Genomic DNA, 20,087 nt, shown 5'->3' with positions numbered 1-20,087 from the left:
GTAATTACATTGGAGCAAGAAGTATTATCAGAGGAGGTGAAATGCTCAAAGCATGGCCTGATTTGTAAGTTTAACTTCCTATGTCCCAGTTTAGTTGATTTGCAAAACTGGATCTCTAATAAATCGAAATTGCATATTAAAGGGTCAATAGAGATATGCCCAAGTGCTTAAGGTTTTTTATACTGATGCAAATCTATAGATGATCATGATTTCATTCTGGGTAATGGACCTCGGTTCTAGGATACTTATATTGTGCTAATTTAGCCTCAGATTCTGTCTTTTAACCCAACAAATGAGACTTTTTGTCATGCCAATACGGGTTTCTCTACCCTAAATTCCTCTACAGTTCAAGATTGATCCCTGTTTTCAAGGTATTGGCAATTTGGGAATGCATTGGGTAGATTCCTCTCCACTGACCCAGTAACTGGTGGGTTAATTCACTCTACATCAGTTCAAGTAGAGACGGATATTTCAAAAGGACCGCCAAATAAAGTTTGGCTAAAGGTTGAGGATGAGGTGTGAAAACAAGTATGGGACTATGAAAATGTCCCATTTTTTGCAATTAAAAATGCTTTCAGGTGGGTCATATTGTTGCTAATTGTATTGCTAGCAAGCCTTTCTCTTCCAAGAAATCTAATTGGAGGAAAGAAGCAAATTTAGCACATTTATCTGTCAATCAACCAATCCCTAAATGCAGCTCCTCTTGAAGGTTGCCTCTGAAGACATCAGGGCAGCAGTCAATTAAGGAATCCCAACATTTTGGTCAAGAAGGCAGTAGTACCAGTTATGAACAATAAGGAAAGAGTACAAACAATGTAGGTAGAGAAAATATATTGGCTATGAATCATGGTACTTTTATCCCTTCAGCTTCTCCTGCTAGTAGTACTATAGCTGATGCCCCTCTTGTTCCTAAATCTTCTTCAACAAGAAAAACTGTAGTGGACATGCCTTCATTTGAATGTCAGGATGAAATATCAAAATCTGCTAAGGTATGGGGAATCAATGAATCACTCTTAGAACATATTAACCAGACACTTTCAGCTTCCCTGTCATCCTCAAAATAGAGGATGAGGATGATGCCATTGGCTGGACTTAAGTGCAATCAAAGTAGATGGTGGCCAATAAATAATCTATGAGTCGTATGGTTCTCTGATCACTTAGCAAAAAAAATTGATATGATATTTTAGGTAGGCTTGGTAGAAGGCTCTTCCCATGTCTTGCTATAAATCGATATATCATTGATTCATCAAAGAACATTAATACAAAATTCCTCAAAAATGATTTAATAATGGAATTCATCAAACTCTGAAGTATAGAAGGAGCATTAGTAAGACCAAATGGTATCAACAAAAATTCATAATGACCCTCATGAATCCTAAATGTTATTTTGGGAATATCATCTTCCTTAATTCTAATTTGATGATAACCTCATCTAAGATCATTTTTTGTTAAAAAATATAGCTTTATTTAGTTCATCTAACAAATCATCAATGCCTGTAATAGGTACTTGTTGAGTTCTCTATAGTGTAAACACATAAACCAAGTGCCATCCTTCTTGTATACCATGACCATTAGGGCAGAATAAGCACTCTAAATATGACAAAATAATACATACTTCTAACATCTCTTGTACCATCTTCTCAATTTCAGACTTTTCGTCCTTTGGACACACAAGTACCTCTAAAGCCTAATGTCCTAAGGTGGTTGGCACCCTAGCACTAGTTGAATGACATGATCGTGATCTCTTTTGCGAAGGATTCCTTTTGGCATATCTCCAAAGACATGAATATTTCTCCACAATAACTTGCAGATCTAGTGGTGTAGACCCTTTTGTTGGTTTGTGCCTCTATTGAAAATAATTGAGCCACAAACTCATCTCCATCCTATTTTAGAATCTTCCCCATTTGATAAGGACTTGCCATTTGCGGTGATCTTGCATGTAACCCACATTGTTCAAATTTCTTGCCCTCATACTGGAAACATATGAAAAGCTCTTGGAAATTTATCTCAATAATTCCCAAGGTAGTTACCTACTAGAATCCCAAAACATTGTCGACTCCACACATAGGAATGGCAGATATAGGACCATCCAATTGATGTTCTCCATGGAGAACTTAAAATTATGGCATTTTCAAGAACAACTAGTTGTTCTGCTATCTACGTATAGCTAATTTACTATTGATGAAGTTGTGAGTACTACCTGAGTCAATTATTACTGTCATCTTCTGTTTTTTCAAAAAACCCACTACCTTGAAGGTTTGAAGAGCGCTTGCTAATGCCTGAAAATGCATGACAAGAAAGGGTTGTGTTTCTTCAATTCTTTCCCCTATCTCCTCATCAGCCTCCTCTTCCAAGTCTTCATCCATTTCTTCTTGATTGGAAATTCAATTGTCATATACACACACACACACACACATATATATATATACATATATATATATATATGTATGTATGTATATGTATGTATATGTATGTATGTATATGTATGTATATGTATGTATATGTATGTATTAATTAGTATAATAATTACCAGCAAATGAGTAGTATGTCAGTGACTTGGATAATACGGGAAGCAATCTATTTTACATCGGTTACATCAAGCCATTGATAATATGAATAGAAAGAATACAAGATGCTGAGCAATCGAGGTTAGACATTTGGCAATAAGGAAGATGCAATAAAAGGTTGTAAGAACAATTGACCTAAAGATAAGTCATGACCCCCAATCGACTAAGACATACGATAGAGAAGATTGATAGATAAGCATCGATTGATATAGTTCCATGAGGAGGAGTTAATAATCAATCTTAGATTGTTGGGTGATGAGTACGAAGAGTGATATGCAGAAAGGAGTGATTACTCAAAGCAACGACTAGTCAAAAGCTAGGGTTTGTGACCAAGGATGCGAATTACCAAGACCAAGTGTAATGATATTGGCGTCCACTAAAATCGTATATTCATCACCTCTGAAAATAAAGATAACAAAGGTATTGATTAGTCCCGAATAATAATAACAATAATCACGATTTGGATTAACTAATGGCCCTTATGTAAGTGTGGTAATTAGAGTGATATCAATTAAGGAATCATTAGTATATAATGAACCCGATGCTATGAAGGGATGCAATACACTTGTGGAGAGACATAATTAAGAAGGGACGTATCTCTTGAATCACTACCCTTTCATTATGTAAAGTACTTAAGGGAGTTCGATCTTTTGTTATTTGGGGGGATCCATATTGGGGTCTGCTCAAGACGAGCATCTGCTCCTGGCAGTTTGGTTGCAAGTTTACGTTGCAGATTTTATATCAATTATATTAGATATATCATTATTAAACTACCATTATAATTAATAGGGAACAACATATTCATAACATATTTCATATCATTGTCTCAGATTTGTTACCAAATATATTGACATATGTACCTTCTTGCAAACATTTATATCATTTACATTAGACTTAGTAGTGATATCTTCCATAACTTCCATTACTGAGTTTAACTGCAAGTATTTGGATAAAGTAGGTGTGTGAAGTTGCAGTAATTGTTCCAATATCTTAGATATCCTAGTAGGGGACATTACATCAATGTAGAACAATTTCTTTTCTCCACACTTATGTCCTCAACTGTACTTCTGTCACAATTAAAGCATAACCTCTTCAATTTGTTAAGGAATCAGTCTGATAGATTGAGGAAATAATTGTTGACCAAAAACCTTTCCTCTACCTATCTTGACATAATCTTGATTGGGCAGCAGAGTTAGCTCCACATATCCCCATGATTAAGGGCGTAGCGCCATTATCAAGCGCTCCCTAGGCCCATGGCACTTCTACCTATGATCTAAGACTATAACAAACAAGAAAGAGCGTATTTTCTTACTCTTTCTTACCGTATATATGATCTGGTTCTGCACAGAAAACCACAGCAGAGTCCTTAGTTTCTGTCTCCTCCCTTTTAGGTAAAGAAGAAACCTAAAATATCCATTTTTATCCATATATACAATTTTTTGGTGAATTTTCCCTTTTTTGGTTATTTAATAATGTTCAGCAAATTTTAACTTTTTTGGTTGGAAAACACCAAACTTTATGGCATAGTTTATCATGATCTTCTAAATCTAAACTTCCATTGGAATGTGCATGTTCCTCGCCAACAATCATATCTCCGAAAACATCTAGTTAGTCCTAATCCTCTTATTTTGACAACGTTTATACAATGCTCCCAATCATGTATGGCTTTTACCTGTTCTAACCATGGTCTGCATATTAACATTCACTAGGAAGTAATTCATAACAAATGGTTACTCATATTTATTTAAATACATGATTCATGATCATTCTTTTTTCTTTGCTATAAAAGATTCCATATTGTATCGTTGCAACTATATATTGACACACAAATTTTGGACTGAGAACAAACAAGTTGTGATGCCACTTTATATGGAACCGGACTATATCATGTAAATCCACAGCATAGTAATATTTAACATAAATATTCTTCTTATAAGAAACTACCCACAACATGGACATTTATATACATCAAGAATTTGCATAAAAGCACATCCAATCACAGCTATTATTTGATAATTATTACATTTACTTATTGACACAAAACCATATAAATTCAATCCCACTAACACATCCTCATACTGTGGATGGAAATCTGTTAAGAAACAACAGTCGACCATAGTACCATTTCAAAGCAAAACTATTCAGGGTTTTCATTCTATCATATGAATTCTATGGAAAAAAGATTAAAAAAAGATAGTCAACCATAGCACCATGGTACCTTTTTCCATTACACATTTTTCTACATAATTCAACCATAGTCAAATTTCTAAAACAGAGAATACCCATCTTCTCTAGAATGGGGTCTATTGAAGGAGTTAAACTTCTTTCATTTCATATTTTTCTACTGTCTTGATCACACTATGATCCATGGTTATAAGATGTGCATGATGAACTATAGAAAAGCTGAAATGACCACAATGTCCAGTCAATGATGGGGTTTAATACAGTAATTGCTATTGAGCATAAATATCATTTCATTAACACAAAAAAATGAACAGCTTCTCTTCATGGTGGCATAAACAGTTAAAGATGACAAGAAACTTACTTGTTAAGCCCAGATTTCAATACACGAAATTTCACCTTTCCAGTACCTCTGCACCTTGTACACTGCAAAGCCTCCCATCCCTTGCAAGTATTACATCTCCTGCATTCATTATTACAATTTATTCTGATTATCATTACCAAGTTTATCCTAAAAGACAAGCACTGTCAATGTACTAAGAAAGCAATTTATTTATTACTGCTTGAAAGGGGAATAATATATTTCCATTTTGATCAATCTGAAACAACACAAAAGGAAGAAGAGAGTTCACAGTTTTATGAAAATAACTTCTTTTGATACACTTGTACCCTAGGGCCACTTTAATAGACTTGGAATTTTTTCTAGAACAATAAAGAAATTATTTTAACCATTAATGTTTAGAAATAAAGGAAAAAGCGATGCACAAGAGGGACCCATATAAATCTTCATTCAAACAAGACTTGGCATTATCATAACTTTACAAGCTGACTAATTACCTTAGGCACAAGGGCCAAAACAGTCTTTTAATTGTAACCTCTTCAACAATAATCTCCTACTATGGATCTTGACCAAGAAGCTAGCCATCTTGCTGATCTTCGCTTCCAGCTCATGAAGGCTGTGAATTTTCAAGCTGTTTTCATATTGGATATGGATATCATCACTCTATGATAAAGTGCCATTTTATCTCCACTACCACCTTAGTACAGAATATGAAAGTTCTCTCTTCCCAAACTTCCTTAGGTATAGTCAATCTCCTAATCTCACACCTAAGATGATGTGATCTGCTCCTCAATTGTGCAATTAGCAGCCTTGCTTTTCCCTTAACAGCTGCTCCTAAATATGTTTTTTCACCATGTTCCCAAGTTGGGTTAACTCTTTGATATAGTAAATTTCTTCCATCCAATCTGCTTTGTTTACATGACGATCCTAAATTATTTTGGCACAGTTTTTTAATTCCTCATTGGTGTTAGGACACTCATGCAAATCAATATCTCACTAGGTTAGTCATTTGTTCTACTTCATCAATGTTTTCATTCCACAAGTTGATTCCTCCTCCACAACTATTTTGGGCCAGCAATGGTTATCCACGTTTTCAACCTTCTTTAGATAGTTTAGAAACCGGGTTATCATTGTTGCCTCCAACAATAAAGTTCCTACAGGGACTGTGGTTTTGACTTTAAGACTATTTGTGATTAGATTCTTTTGGGTTATCATTGTTGCCTCCAACAATAAAGTTCCTACTTCAGCCAAAAGAATCTCATAAGGGACCGTGGTTTTGACTTTGAGACTATTTGTAATTAGATTCTTTTGGATTCTTTCTAATTGTCTCCATCTATGATTTGACAAGCTACTTCCCCTATACTTTGCAGCCATAGTGGACAATCTTCATTCAAACAAGACTTGGCATTATTATAACTTTATAAACTACTAATTAGCTTAGGCACAAGGGCCAGAACATTCAGTGTAACCTCTTCAATAATAATCTCCTACTATGGATCTTGACCAAGAAGCTAGTCATCTTGCTGATCTTTGCTTCCTCTATAGCCCATGAAGGCTGTGAATTTTAAAGTTGTTTTTGTATTGGGTATGGATATCCTCATAAGCTGCACACTCTATGATAAAGTGTCATTCCATCTCCACCACCACCTTACTACAGAATATGCAAGTTCTCTCTTTCCAAACTTCCTTGGTTATAGTCCATCTATCGCTCTCACACCTAAGATAATGCAATCCAGTCCTCAATTGCGCAATTAACAACCTTGCTTTTCCCTTAATAGCTGCTCCTAAATATATTTTTTCACCATGTTGCCAAGTTGGGTTAACTCTTTGATATAGTAAGCTTTCTTCCATCCAATCAGCATTGTCTACATAGCAGCCCTCAATTTTTTCGCCACATATTTTTTTATTTCCTTATTGGTGTTAGGACACTCATGCAAATCAATGTCTCACTTGCTCAACCATTCATTGTTCTGCTTCATCCATGTTTTCTTCCTACAACCTAATTCCTCCTCCACAATTATTTTGGGCCAGCAATGGTTATCCATGTTTTCAACCTTCTTTAGATAGTTTAGAAACCGGGTTATCGCTGTTGTCTCTAACATTAAAATTCCTACTTCAGCCAAAAGAACCTCATAAGGGACCGTGATTTTGACGATACCTGGTCCATATCTTTTTAAGCAGATAAATGTTGAGCTATGAGCATCTTCAAGTCAAAATAGCAGATGCCATAATCCACAAAACTAATCATGTCGTTCAAGTTGCACGTTGCTTTTTACCACATGCTTTTAGATGAATTTTTATCATAAGATAGATCTCTGATCTGATACAAAATGGATATGTAATTATGAATAGTCATTAACTCAATTTCTATAATACATTTTGAATAATGATATATATTAATTGCTCTAGTTAGCTAGGTATTGAATTCTTTTGGATTCTTTCTAATTGTCTCCATCTATGGTTTGACATGCTACTTCCCCATATTCACCTTGAGTGCCCCATATTTTTTCAATAAGTGTCTAAGGATGATGCAATGATCAATGGTACAATGTCTTGATCTAAAGCCAGCCTGCCCTTTTGCTCTTTTTCCCTCTTTTTCTGCCCAGCTACTGATTGGAAGACATTTAATTTTTTTAAGAATCTCTCCTACTTCAAAAATTCACCTTTAACATTTTATTGCCATGGATAATGAAAGAGAGCTTATCCATTTCCTGTATACAAATTCCCTAGATGATTTTCTTCATAGTTCTTTGTTAAACATGTATAAGATGATAAGGAATAGATTATCTTGACAACCAAGGAGAACTTGAAGCAATATTTTTAACGAATGGCTTTTGTTGAAACCAATTTCTTATAATTGTAGTCTCCATTTGGTAACTTTTTCATAAAAAATTACCCATTCTCTTATACAAAATAAGCTTAATTGACCGGATGTAACAATGCCACAAAGAAACTCTATAATGGGGCTAGTAAGATGCACATAGACAGAATTGGGTTTTGAAAATGGTTTTGGGGCTATGTTAGGTTTTTTCACATGCATGTGCAAGCTCTACAAGAAGATTTTCAAGTACTATTAGAATTTATTGTTTGATTTTAGACATCCTCTTAAGATTCTAAGCAGAACAACAAATATAGGCAACAAGCCTCCCCAATTTCTTCTTTTCAACATATAGTCACAGAAGGAGACTTGACAACAACTCAAAAGGAAATATAAACAGTAATAGAAACAACAAAAATGCAAAAAGTGGTTCCATCCTAACAACTTTTGTTAACCAACCATTCCATTTACTATTAAGATTTACACATTTATTAAGGTTAACTCCTTGTAAATTCTACATGTTAGCTTCACAATCACAAGTCTCACCCAAAGCATAAGAAGAGCTCATTACCATCTTTAAGATACTCATTTATTGAACATAAGAACAATACAACTAACTATGATCTAGAAATTAAGAGTATACAAACATTTAGAACTAACGTAAAAAAATATTCATACCTCCATCATACTAACTAGAGGATTACATTTGAATCAGGTCTATTAACTCTTCTAAGGCAGATTTTCCTCGATACTCGAAGTTCTGCACTCAAAATGCACATCTACAAATTGTGCTCAAGAAGGTTACTACTCAAAGCTACACACTGAGATAAATCATATACAAATATGCACACAAGATTCAAATTGTTACAAAAGCATGAGAGTGCCCAAAAATGGTGCCAATGTTCTCCAGACACAAAACATGAGTCAATGAGTTGAGTCAAAACTACATAGTTGAATCTTGATAAATAATCCAATACACTGCAAGAAATACTTCGTACTTGTCAATGGATGAGGTAAAGGGGCTCTATGATGAACAATTCATAAGTCACAATGTTTGTTGAAAAGGTTTTGCAAATGGGGTAGCAAGCTAGGGCGGCTTGATCTTAGGGAAACTCCATGATTAAACATGCTTGAATCGAAGTGGTAGTGGAATGGATTACTTCCAAGAGGTCTCAATGTTTCACCCTATGAACATCACCTATGGATGCAATGAGTGCAGAGTAGACCATTCATGCTCAAGAGAGCTGGTTCATGTGAGCCACTAATCATGAAATACGGGTTACTCAAAAACTATGCACTTATATCATTATAAAACAAATTAATATGATATACCATGAGAAATACTTGCTACTTGTCAATGGACAAGCTAAAGGGGCTCTATAATGAAGGGTTCATAAGTCACAATGCTTGTTGAAGGTTTTACAAACAAGGTAGCAAGCTTAGTGGGCTTCAGCTTGGGGGAAACTACATGGTTAAGTGTGCTTCAGTCAAAGTAGTATTGTGTTGGGTGACCTCCAAAAAAAAGTCTCAATATTTCATCCCTATGAGCATTACCTAGATGCAATGGGTGCTAAGTGGGCTATTCATGCTCTTGAGAGATGAGTTAATATATAACACTACTCATGAAATATTGGTCAATGAGTGTCACTCAAAAGCTATGCAATTAAATCCTAATAAAGCGCCATATTTTGATATGCATTGCAACAAATACTTGCTACTTGTCGGTGGATTATCAAAAGAGGCTCTATATTGAATGGTTCATAAGTCACAACACTTGCTAAAGGTTTTGCAAACACAGTAAGATAGTATGTGGGCTTGATCTTAGGGGAAACTTCTCAATTAAGGGCCCCTCCCAAGAGGTCTCAATGCTTCATCACTATGAGTATCGCCTAGATGCAACAAGTGGTATGTGGACAATTCATGCTCATAAGAGATGGGTTGATCTGAACCACTACTCATGAAATATAGGTCAATGAGTTTGACCCAAATTTGATACAATGGGAGAAATATCAGCTAGTTGTCATTCGATGAACTAAAAGGCCTCAATAATAAATGTTTCATAAGTCACAACACTTCTCGAAGGTTTTGCAAATAGGTTAACAAGCTAAGTGGGCTTAATCATAGAGGAAACTCCACAATTAAGTGTGCTTCAGTTGAAAAAGTATAATGATGGGTAAACTCCTAGGAAATCCTAATGCTAAGTGGACCACTAATGCTCATGAGAGATGGGTTCATGTAATCCATTACTTTTGAAATATGGATCAATTAGTTTGACTCAAAAACCACATAGGTAAATCCTAATAAAATATCACAATTAGGTATTAAATTACTATCAACTCCAATCTAAGTACATTAACTTTAAGCATTTATTTATAAATGTTTACAAGATTTCCAATGCTTGTACAATGAAATTTATAAAAGATAAATATGAAAGAACACTGCCAAGGTTCTATGCTGAAAATAAATTGCTTGCAAACAAAGCAAGCTATAAATACAAAATTGTCTGAAATAGCATATATTAAAAGGAAAGTTTTCAAAAAGATACAACTAAATTTATCAAGTTTGATAATAAACCTTGTGGAATGTCATCAATCAATAGCCAGCTAAAAATAGTAGTAGCTAAAATAGCTACTCTAAGAGATCAATTGTCTCTATTGGCAATCCTAGTGCAGCAGCAGCATCCTAGGCCTTCTAATCAGGCTGTAATTTGAATATCAATTTTCTAACCTGTGAAACCTTGGGCAATGTAAGAGCACTCATCTAGATCACATGAACCTCCAAAATATACTTACTCTCAATCAGAAACTTATCAATCTATACTCAACTTTTACCTTCCTTGCTGATATCTAGAAATGCCCACCAATCTGTCCATGTTTTATTTGTTTACAGTCTAGGGTCTTCCAAGCTTTTCGTTCACAAGCCTAATAAATTCTATTCTCACCTCTACATGCTTAATCTTCTACATGTTGTCATCATGAAAGGCACATCAAATAGAAGATACATTGGAAGAGATTTGTTTCCTGCTTTATACAAAGGAAAAAAATTGTTTGACGCACCTGAAACAATCTTGGTGACTTGAAACTCGTTTCTTGCTGAAAATATGCTTCCAAAAGCCTAGCCACCCTCAAACCCCTACATCTGAAATTTGCAACCCTAACACCTTGGGAAAATGAAACCCTAGATGTAAAAACATGGCATAACCTTGTCTTGATGAACACCCAACCATAAAATCCTAGGCAGCACTTGCATTTGATGATGGTTTGATGTTAAACCCTAGTTGCACCTATCACACCTGAAAAATCATTAAGAGATTTTTTTTTTGTTGTTGTCATCATGGTATCCCCACGGCCCCAGCCCAGCGCACCCCGACCTTACCCTGGTTCAGGCAAGGGGCGAGCTGGGGGCGAGACTAATCCCTGCGGCCACGGTGCCATCAGCACTGCCCCCAAGTGTCTGTGGCAGAATAACTCCGGGAGAGAGAGTCGAACCCAAGACCCCAAGGAGCAAACCCGAGACTTAAGACCAACTACTCTAACCCGTGGGGGCCAAAAAAATCATTAAGAGATTTTATTATGCACCAACTTGCTGAAAATTTTGGGCAATGGTGGTGATATGCTTAGGAAATCTGCAACAAAGCTTTGCAAACCCCTACAAATGGTAGGAAATGATGCTGTAATCTTGAGATCTTCTGAAACAACTCTTTTAATTCTTGGAAATGGAAAGACTTAAAATAAAACACAAATCACACACCTTAAGGAATAAAGTTTCTTTTGTTTCTGTGTTTTGCCCAAACAGGTCATGAAAATCATGCCCAAACGGCATTATGCAACTTTTTGTTGTGTCAAGAACTTGGCATGATTCAATAAGGTTGAGTAATACTACTCTTTCAGCCCATTTTATGTTTTTTAAACTTTTTTATTATTGCAATTGGGGACATGCAACTTTGATATGTTTGTCACTCTTTCATTTTCCACTCTTTTTGTCATGCTAATGGGCAATCACACAATTCACCATTATATTGTCACTTTTGATTTTAACACAACTTTTGGTGAGGTATTGGCCTCACAAAGAACCAAGGAAGGTTTGCCAATTGCCACTTTTGACATCATAATAATATATCATACAATTGATAAAGGGGACGCCACATTTTTGTGTTTTTGAAAATTTTGACAATGCAATGGTAAATCATGTCATCCACAAAGAGTGTCACTTCTCACTTGAAACTTAATTTTGGGCTCCTCTTTGGTGAGTCGTGCAATTCACCACTAGAATGACAATTTTCCTACCCTAGCCAATCTTTGACACAGCTTTGGCATCCAAGAAAATAGTGCTTATGCCACTTATTGGTTTTTTGTCCAAAACATGGCTTTCTTGACTGAAATCAAATGGTTCTGCTCTCTCAAAACGTTTTATGTTTTGAAACTTTTTAAGATCATAGTGGGAGGGTGCATGATTTTTATATGTTTGTCATTCTTTTATGTTTGACAATTTTTGTCATACTAATGGGAACTTGCATGATTCCCCACTCTATTGCCACTTTTGATTTTTACACAACTTTTGGCAAGGTATTGACCTCTTATGCACAAAAGGGAGACTTGTCACTTTAAACTTTCTACAAAAACTTGATAGCATAATGCTGAGTCACACAATTGATAAAGGAGATGTCACGTTTTTGTGTTTTTTGAAATTTTGACAATGCAATAGTGAATCATGCAATCCATAAAGCTTATTTCTCTTTTCACTTGAACTTGATTTTGGGCTCCTCTTTGCTGCGTTGCATGACTTGCCAAGGAGAAGCCATTTTGCACTCTTCTAACTTTTGGGTGGTCTTGTGGTTGAGTGGCACAACTCACCATTAGTATGCCACTTGTCCTGCCCTAGCCAAATCTTGAGACAATTTTTCACTTGATCAACAAAGATTATGTCACCTTTCACTTGAAACATAGTTTTTTCAACTCCTCATTAGTGAGGCGCATGATCCACAAAGAGTACTTCACTTTTCAATGTTTCACTTGAAACTTGATTTTGTGCTCCTCTTTGATAAGTTGTATGATTCACCAAGGAGAAGCAATTTTGCACTTTAACTTTTTGGTGGTCTAGTGCTGAATCACTTTTCTAATTTTTCATGTGACTCACCTCTAGCACACCCGTTTTCCATCCTAACAATTTTCGACACAAATTTGGCATCTGAGCTCCAATTTATGGCTTCTTCAATGCATCATAAAGCATCAATCATTGGCGACATGATGACTTTGATTAGAGAGCAAAAACATGACATCAATGAACACAAGGCATGAGGATTCCACAATGACAAACTAGAAAGAAACAATTAGTTTTCTCATGAGAAAAATGAGTGTATTTTAAAAAAATTATATGGGTACAACAATTACCATTACTATTATTATTACTATCAAGGTATAGTGCCATAAACAAACCTAGTATATCTCACACAACATACCTAAGATGCTCTCTGTTTACAAAAATAACAAAAAATTTGCTCTAAATAGAGAAAGAAAAACATATCCTTCCTATTGGCTTAATCAAATTTTAATTAAATTATATATGTGATTCTATTAACTATATCTAGTTGAACAAATCTACAATTTTCATTATATTTACATATTGGTAATATCACAAGTGTCTTGCCATCATGTGCCTTCTTGTAGTTCAGCAAATTAAAGACAACAAATATTTCAAACATGCATTCGACTCCAAAAACCTTATACAGCATAACACCCTGCAGATAAGATAACTTGAACACAAAAAATAAAATACAATCGACTTTGAATATTTGTTTCTAGTTCTTATTTTTTATGTGTGAATTTATATTTTCCCAACATGCAACTCAAAATTAAGCATAAAACCTGTGGATATCTTAAAAACAGGTTGCTTTTGGTGATACAAATGCATCGATTAAGTGGTGTTCCGGTCCTTGTGACAAAGTGTAGAGATGAAACCTTTTGCATATGAAATTGTTTGCCATTTGAAGACCTACATCTGCAGCGCCAACTGAAGCAACAGCCTAAAATGCACCAACAATTATATGCACATTAAATCCCACATAGAAATCAACTCATTCAAAGATAGTATGACTTCAATGTTAAAAGGAACAAAAATTATATTGATTTGTTCAATGGACGCACCGATTATTTTGAATTATTGAATGGAAGCAAAAATTTAATAGTAATACGGTACCATCCGAATGCATGTTCTTGACTTATTCAATTGGAAAGCTTTGATATTTGCCACCACTTACAACATAGACAAAAAAGAAATGCATGAACACAGATTATCAAAGTAATGAGAAACCAAAATAAGATCTCTAAACAGCAACAAATCAAGATGAAGTACTGTGGTTACAAGGTATTGAGAGTTTTGAGGCCGAAAAATCATAAGAAATTATTGTGCTAACTTGTGTATGAGATATAAGCAATTAACAAATATAGAAAATTTAGACAATAACATCAATGGCTATTACAGATACAAATTAAAATTCAATTTCAAACTACAAACTTTTAAATTCATATTTCCTTGTCATGTCCCCTTCCTAGGGTAGTTGAGCTCTTGTAGGATTAGCCTATTGACAGGAGTCCCCGTAGGCTAATATAGTGGATAGGAGACTTATACAGTGGAATAAGAGACTTTGGGGAGCCATATGAGTCATTTTTTGGAGTCTTGAGCCACTTTCCTAATTTTTAGGAAGGGCTCCTATTTTTTAGGGAGTGACTATTAGTTCACCCGGAGATTGGGGAAGCACAGCAGGAGTCACTAGGAGCATCCTCGGTTGTTTTGGAGGTGCCTCCTAAATTTTAGGGAGGAAGGAGCAGATTGGCAGTCACCAGTGGACCCACCAGGATGTCGGGAGGATTGACAAGAGGCCAGTGGTGTGAGTTTCAGTGTTCAGGGATGATTCCTTAGCCTTGGAGGAGGATTCCTAGATTTTAGGGCAAACTGGCAGTTGGAGTTCTACACCCAGTCATCATCTCGGGGAGCAGTGGCACCCTCAGTTTCAGTTTGGAGGTGATTGGATGTGTTTTCAGGGAGTAAATTGGATATTTAAATAAGGGCTTAAATATGTCCATTTATTTAAATAAGTTATTATATTATTATAATAAATAAAGGAAGTGGCACCCCTTGCAAGTAATGATGCCTAGAGACATAACTTTGTCTCTTTAAAAACAACTTAAATCATTAAACACAAAGGCTTCCCCAAGAGGTTCGATTCCCTTCATGAGAGGGAATATGCCACTGAATATGCTAAAAAGATGCTCTTTTGGGAAAGTTTGATCCAGGGAGAGAATAAAGTGAGTTTGGTTGGGTTATTTTTTATTATTATGAATTGTTTTCTGGAGCAGCAGCTTGTGTGAAGCCATGGAAAGGTTTCGGTAGTGAAATTGGGGTGCTTTTGGGAGCGAAAATTCTCAGAAGTTTTGAATGCCTACAGGTGTGCAAAACCATCCAAGGGTGTTCTATCAAATAAATTCTTCATTTCCAGCATTGGTGAGGGCAAAGACAGTGGATCAGTCTGATTAAAGAGCAGATTAGAAGGGTTCCAAAGCATATCTACATCATTAGAGACACTACAAACAACCCATGACAGCAAATTAGCCAACTATTACCTTCATTGCAGCAAGGAACAACTCTACCAGCTGAAGGTGAGGGTTTGATGATCAAATAAGGAGCAGATCAGAATTTATTTATTTATTTATTTATGTATTCTGATCTGCATTTACAGCACTAAATAGATTCTGATCTGCTCCATATTTGATCATCAAACCTTCACCTTCAGCTGGTAGAGTTGTTCCTTGCTGCAATAAAGGTAATAGTTCGCTAATTTGCTGTCGTGGGTTGTTTGTAGTGTCTCCAATGATGTAGATCTGCTCTGGAACCTTTCTAATCTGCCCTTTAATCAGACTGATCAACTGCCTTTGCCCTCACCAATGCTAGAAATGAAGAATTTATTTGATAGAATACCCTTGGATGGTCTTGCACACCTATAGGCATTCAAAACTTCTGAGAATTTTCGCTCCCAAAATCCCCAATTTCACTGCTGAAACCTTTCCATGGCTTCACACAAGCTGCTGCTCCAGAAAACAATTCATAATAATAAAAAATAACCAAACCAAACTCACCTTATTCTCTCCTTGGATCAAACTTTCCCAAAACAGAATCTTTTTAGCATATTCCCTCTCATGAAGGGAATCGAACCTCTTGGGCAAGCCTTTGTGTTTAGTGATTAAGTTGTTTTTAAAGAGACAAAGTTATGTCTCTAGGCATCATTACTTGCAAGGGGGGCCACTTCCTTTATTTATTATAATAATATAATAACTTATTTAATATCTTATTTAAATAAATGGACACATCTAAGCCCTTATTTAAACATCCAATTTATTCCCAGAAAACATGTCCAATCACCTCCAAACTGAAATTGAGGGTGCCACTGGTACCGGAGATGATGACTGGGCGCAGAACTCCAACTGCCAGTTTCCCCTAAAATCTAGGAATCCTCCTCCAAGGCTAAGGAATCATCCCTGAACTCTGAAACTCACACCACTGGCCTCTTGTCAATCCTCCCGACATCCCAGTGGGTCCACTGGTGACCGTAAATGATAGTTCATTTCAATGGAAGTTTGTAGATAAGATATCAGACTTGATTATTTGCTGTTGTTGTAGAATGGAGTCAAGGAGTGCACAAACTTCCATTGAAATGAACTATCATTGAAAAGTCTGAAATCTGAATATTGAATTTGTAAATGATAGTTCATTTCAATGGAAGTTTGTGCACTCCTTGACTCCATCCACTAGCACATACTGATCACCCAACAAAATTTCCAATATGGTATTTCCCATGTTAGAAAACTTATTATCATGCTTGATACCTCCCTCCATGAAGCACTCCCTAAAAAATCTCTCTCTTATGATCCTGCAAGTCACATAGTGTATCGGGATTCTAACTAGTAATGCACTATCATTGGGCAACTTGAACCAAAAACTCTTGAAGCTTTTGATAATGATACAAATCTGATTTGGTCAGCATAATAGACTATGAAAACAGCCCATACAACCATCGTAACAACAAATACACATTTTGGAGACAACAACTACTTTGAACCCCACACTACTAGAACATACATTGTTGATATGCATAAGAGTAGGCTCATACTTCATCTCAACTTGTCCAAAGTCATTTTCAACCTCAAGGACTGATCTATAGGAGAAAGAGGTACAATAATATACCAAACATACATTAACTATTCATTCTATAGCCATCTAGATAACTCATTTTGGTGGAAGTTGAAATGCACACTTAAAAGCCATTTTTTGTACCCTCCAACCTTAGGCCCTTATTTATAAAGAAGTCTTCATTTTACATTATAAACCCACCTATAGAAGCACCACATTCAAAGCCTTCTTTTTGCATTATGTATCATCCTGTAGGAGCACCACATTCTATGAAAAATAGATGTGAGAGTACAATATATGAGCCAAATACTCTATTAAGCTGGTAAAAAACTTCATGAGATCTATCCATTCTATTCATGATCTCTATTCATTAATATCTTTTCTAGGGGTCAGCTATATGCAAATATCCCTTAACAAGCTTCCTATCAACAAAGCATAGGTGATCTATTTGCACTTCTTTGGTATAGATGATATGGCTCTCATATAAAGGTGCTGCAATTCTAAAATCCCACTTGACTTATTTTACGTAGAATGTATGTTGCTCCCATGTAGCCAATTGCTACAAATGACCTTCCCAAAAACCATTGTACTTCAAAACATGATGCATGAATGATTTAAAAAAAGCAGAAGGTTCTATTAAGACAAGAGAAAGAACCATATACTCAAAGTGCCCAAGGAGACACTTGATTTTTATTTGCTGCACATATATTCTTAATTCTCCTCCATATATCAAAGGATGGTAATTCTAAGTGTAGCTTGATTTCCCAAACATCATGTCATGCTTAGATATAAAATCTTGAACATCAAAATGACATTTATCTTTCTTACCTCCTTCCCACCATTAGCATCTCGATGTGATTATCTTCATTTGGCAATTACCCATAATCTTGTCTCTGATTGTGAGGCTTAGCTCTAGAGAATGATCTATGAGTTGTAAACATTGAACCTTCATAATATGGTTAAAATGCATAACAAACCATACACACTCCAAACAAATGGAGAAATCAGTATCCATATTTTTCATCAAAGTATCATCTAGAACCTGTATGCCAAAAATGTGGTCTTCAACTTGCAAGAAGAAAAACACTTCAAACACACCAATGAAGCATTGCATTAGAGTTAGAAATCATAAACAAGTTAGTGGATTTAAATCTCCTAAAATCGCCTCATTGTCCTCTATCTCTAAAGATCTTCAAAATTCAAGGTGGCCCTCACTTGGAAGAGCACTTGATCTTTTAGATGACAACCTAGAGAACGAGATTTTAGTAACGTGCTAAGATCAAAATGGATGCAACTAAGATCTTAGCTAAGATGAGATGATGGATGAAGATAGGATGCAAGATGCAAGACTAGATGATTAAGATGTTAAATGTATTCCAAATTGAAGATTAGATGATGGTAGATGAGTATAAAATACTATGAGATGATATGCAATTAACTAGATGATATGCTAAAATGAAGCTAAAACGTTAATGCTAATGCTAAATGGCTTGAATGCTTGAAGATGACAAGATGAGCTCCTTAACCTGCAAAATGACTATAATTTAGATGCACAAGATTGAGATATGAATTGAAGGAGAAATGGGCTCTATTTATAGAAGAATTGGAGAATTGAATGGCCAAGATTGAATTGGCTCAAGGAGGGTCAAGATTGAAAGTTATCAATCCATGTGAGATTTTCAACCCAATCCCATGTTGACAAGTGTCACCATGAGATATCTTGAGAGGAGAGGGAGGAGGCATTAAATGCTTTAGAAGACTTAATGGTTAATCCTAGGGGGTTGGGTTAGGGTTAGGTTAATGGATATTTATTTTATCCAAGGGATAAATGAATGTGCAAGGGTTGAATGGTTACCTTAGTCAAAGAAATAAATTCTTTGAAGAAACCCATGAGTTAAAGGATGGTTAAGTTAGAGGAAAGTCTCTAATCAAAGGTCAAAGGTGAGTTAACCATAAATGGTTATGTAAGAGCCTTTAATGGTTTGGAAGACTTTAGAGGTTTTTGAGAAGTGACTTCCTTTTATTTAGGAATGGGACAATGATTAGGATAGGATTAGGCTAAATTGCAAGTGATTAGAAGAATATAGACGGGGTTTAGGCATGCAAGTGGATTTTGTAGGAGAATGCAAATGGGAGGAATTTTGGGATTTTCAATTAAAATAAAATCGTTTATTTCAATAAATGGTGCAATTTGCATTTGGATAGATATTTAAATAAATATTAATTTATTTAAATGTGAATGTGAATTTTGGATTTTATTTAAATAAATCTTAATTTATTTAAATGAGAAAAAGGGGGATAAAGCATTAAATGCTTGAAGACTTTGAGGGAAACCATTAAAGGCTTAAGAAGACAACCATTAAAGGTTTGAGAAGACTCTAGAAGGAAGCCATTAAAGATTTGAAGACTTTAAGGGAAGCCATTAAAGGTTTCAAGTGGATGGGGATAAATAGGATTTCAAATAAATAATTTATTTATTTAAAATTGTGGTGCAACTTGCATTTGTAGGAAAATGCAAGTGGGTGGAGGAAAATAGGATTTTTTAGATAAAATAAAAGATTTATTTTGGCCAAAAGGAGATGCAATTTGCATATGTTGTAAAAAGCAAGTGGGGTGACGGAAATAGGGATTTTTAATTAAATGTAAATTTAATTAAATGGGAAAGGAGATTTTAATTAAATGTTGAATTTAATTAAAATGGAAAGGGGATTTTAATTAAATGTTGAATTTGATTAAAATGGCTAGAAGGGGATATTTAATTAAATGTTGAATTTAATTAAAATGGCTTAAGATGGAAGAAAGGGGGAATTAATTAAATCTCTAATTTGATTAATGGTTGATTAGAAGAAAAAGGATATTGATTAAACCTTAGTTTAGTCAATAGGCGGATTAGGGTAGTTAAACAAATATAAATTCATTTAATTAGTTGTGCAAGTTTTAGGTGTCTACAGAACCCATATGCAAAAATAATATTGATTTGAAACAAGGAATCCACATG

The 20,087-nt window shown here is 35.3% G+C and overlaps 1 protein-coding gene across 1 annotated transcript in view; it reads right to left on the bottom strand.

The window, feature by feature from the left end:
• LOC131072182 (uncharacterized) overlaps positions 1-20,087 on the bottom strand; it is an 86,386-nt gene that overhangs the window by 51,680 nt on the left and 14,619 nt on the right. Inside the window, exons 2-3 of the mRNA XM_058008259.2 lie at positions 13,864-13,928; positions 5,113-5,211 (exon numbers count right to left, since the gene is read on the bottom strand). Of these exons, the coding sequence (XP_057864242.1) occupies positions 5,113-5,211; positions 13,864-13,928 (164 nt within the window). The remainder of the gene's footprint in view (positions 1-5,112; positions 5,212-13,863; positions 13,929-20,087) is intronic.

Source organism: Cryptomeria japonica, chromosome 6 (genome assembly GCF_030272615.1).
Source record: "Cryptomeria japonica chromosome 6, Sugi_1.0, whole genome shotgun sequence".
NCBI lineage: Eukaryota > Viridiplantae > Streptophyta > Pinopsida > Cupressales > Cupressaceae > Cryptomeria > Cryptomeria japonica.
Note: the sequence above shows the minus strand (reverse complement) of the source record. Positions and strands in the feature narration are given on the sequence as shown.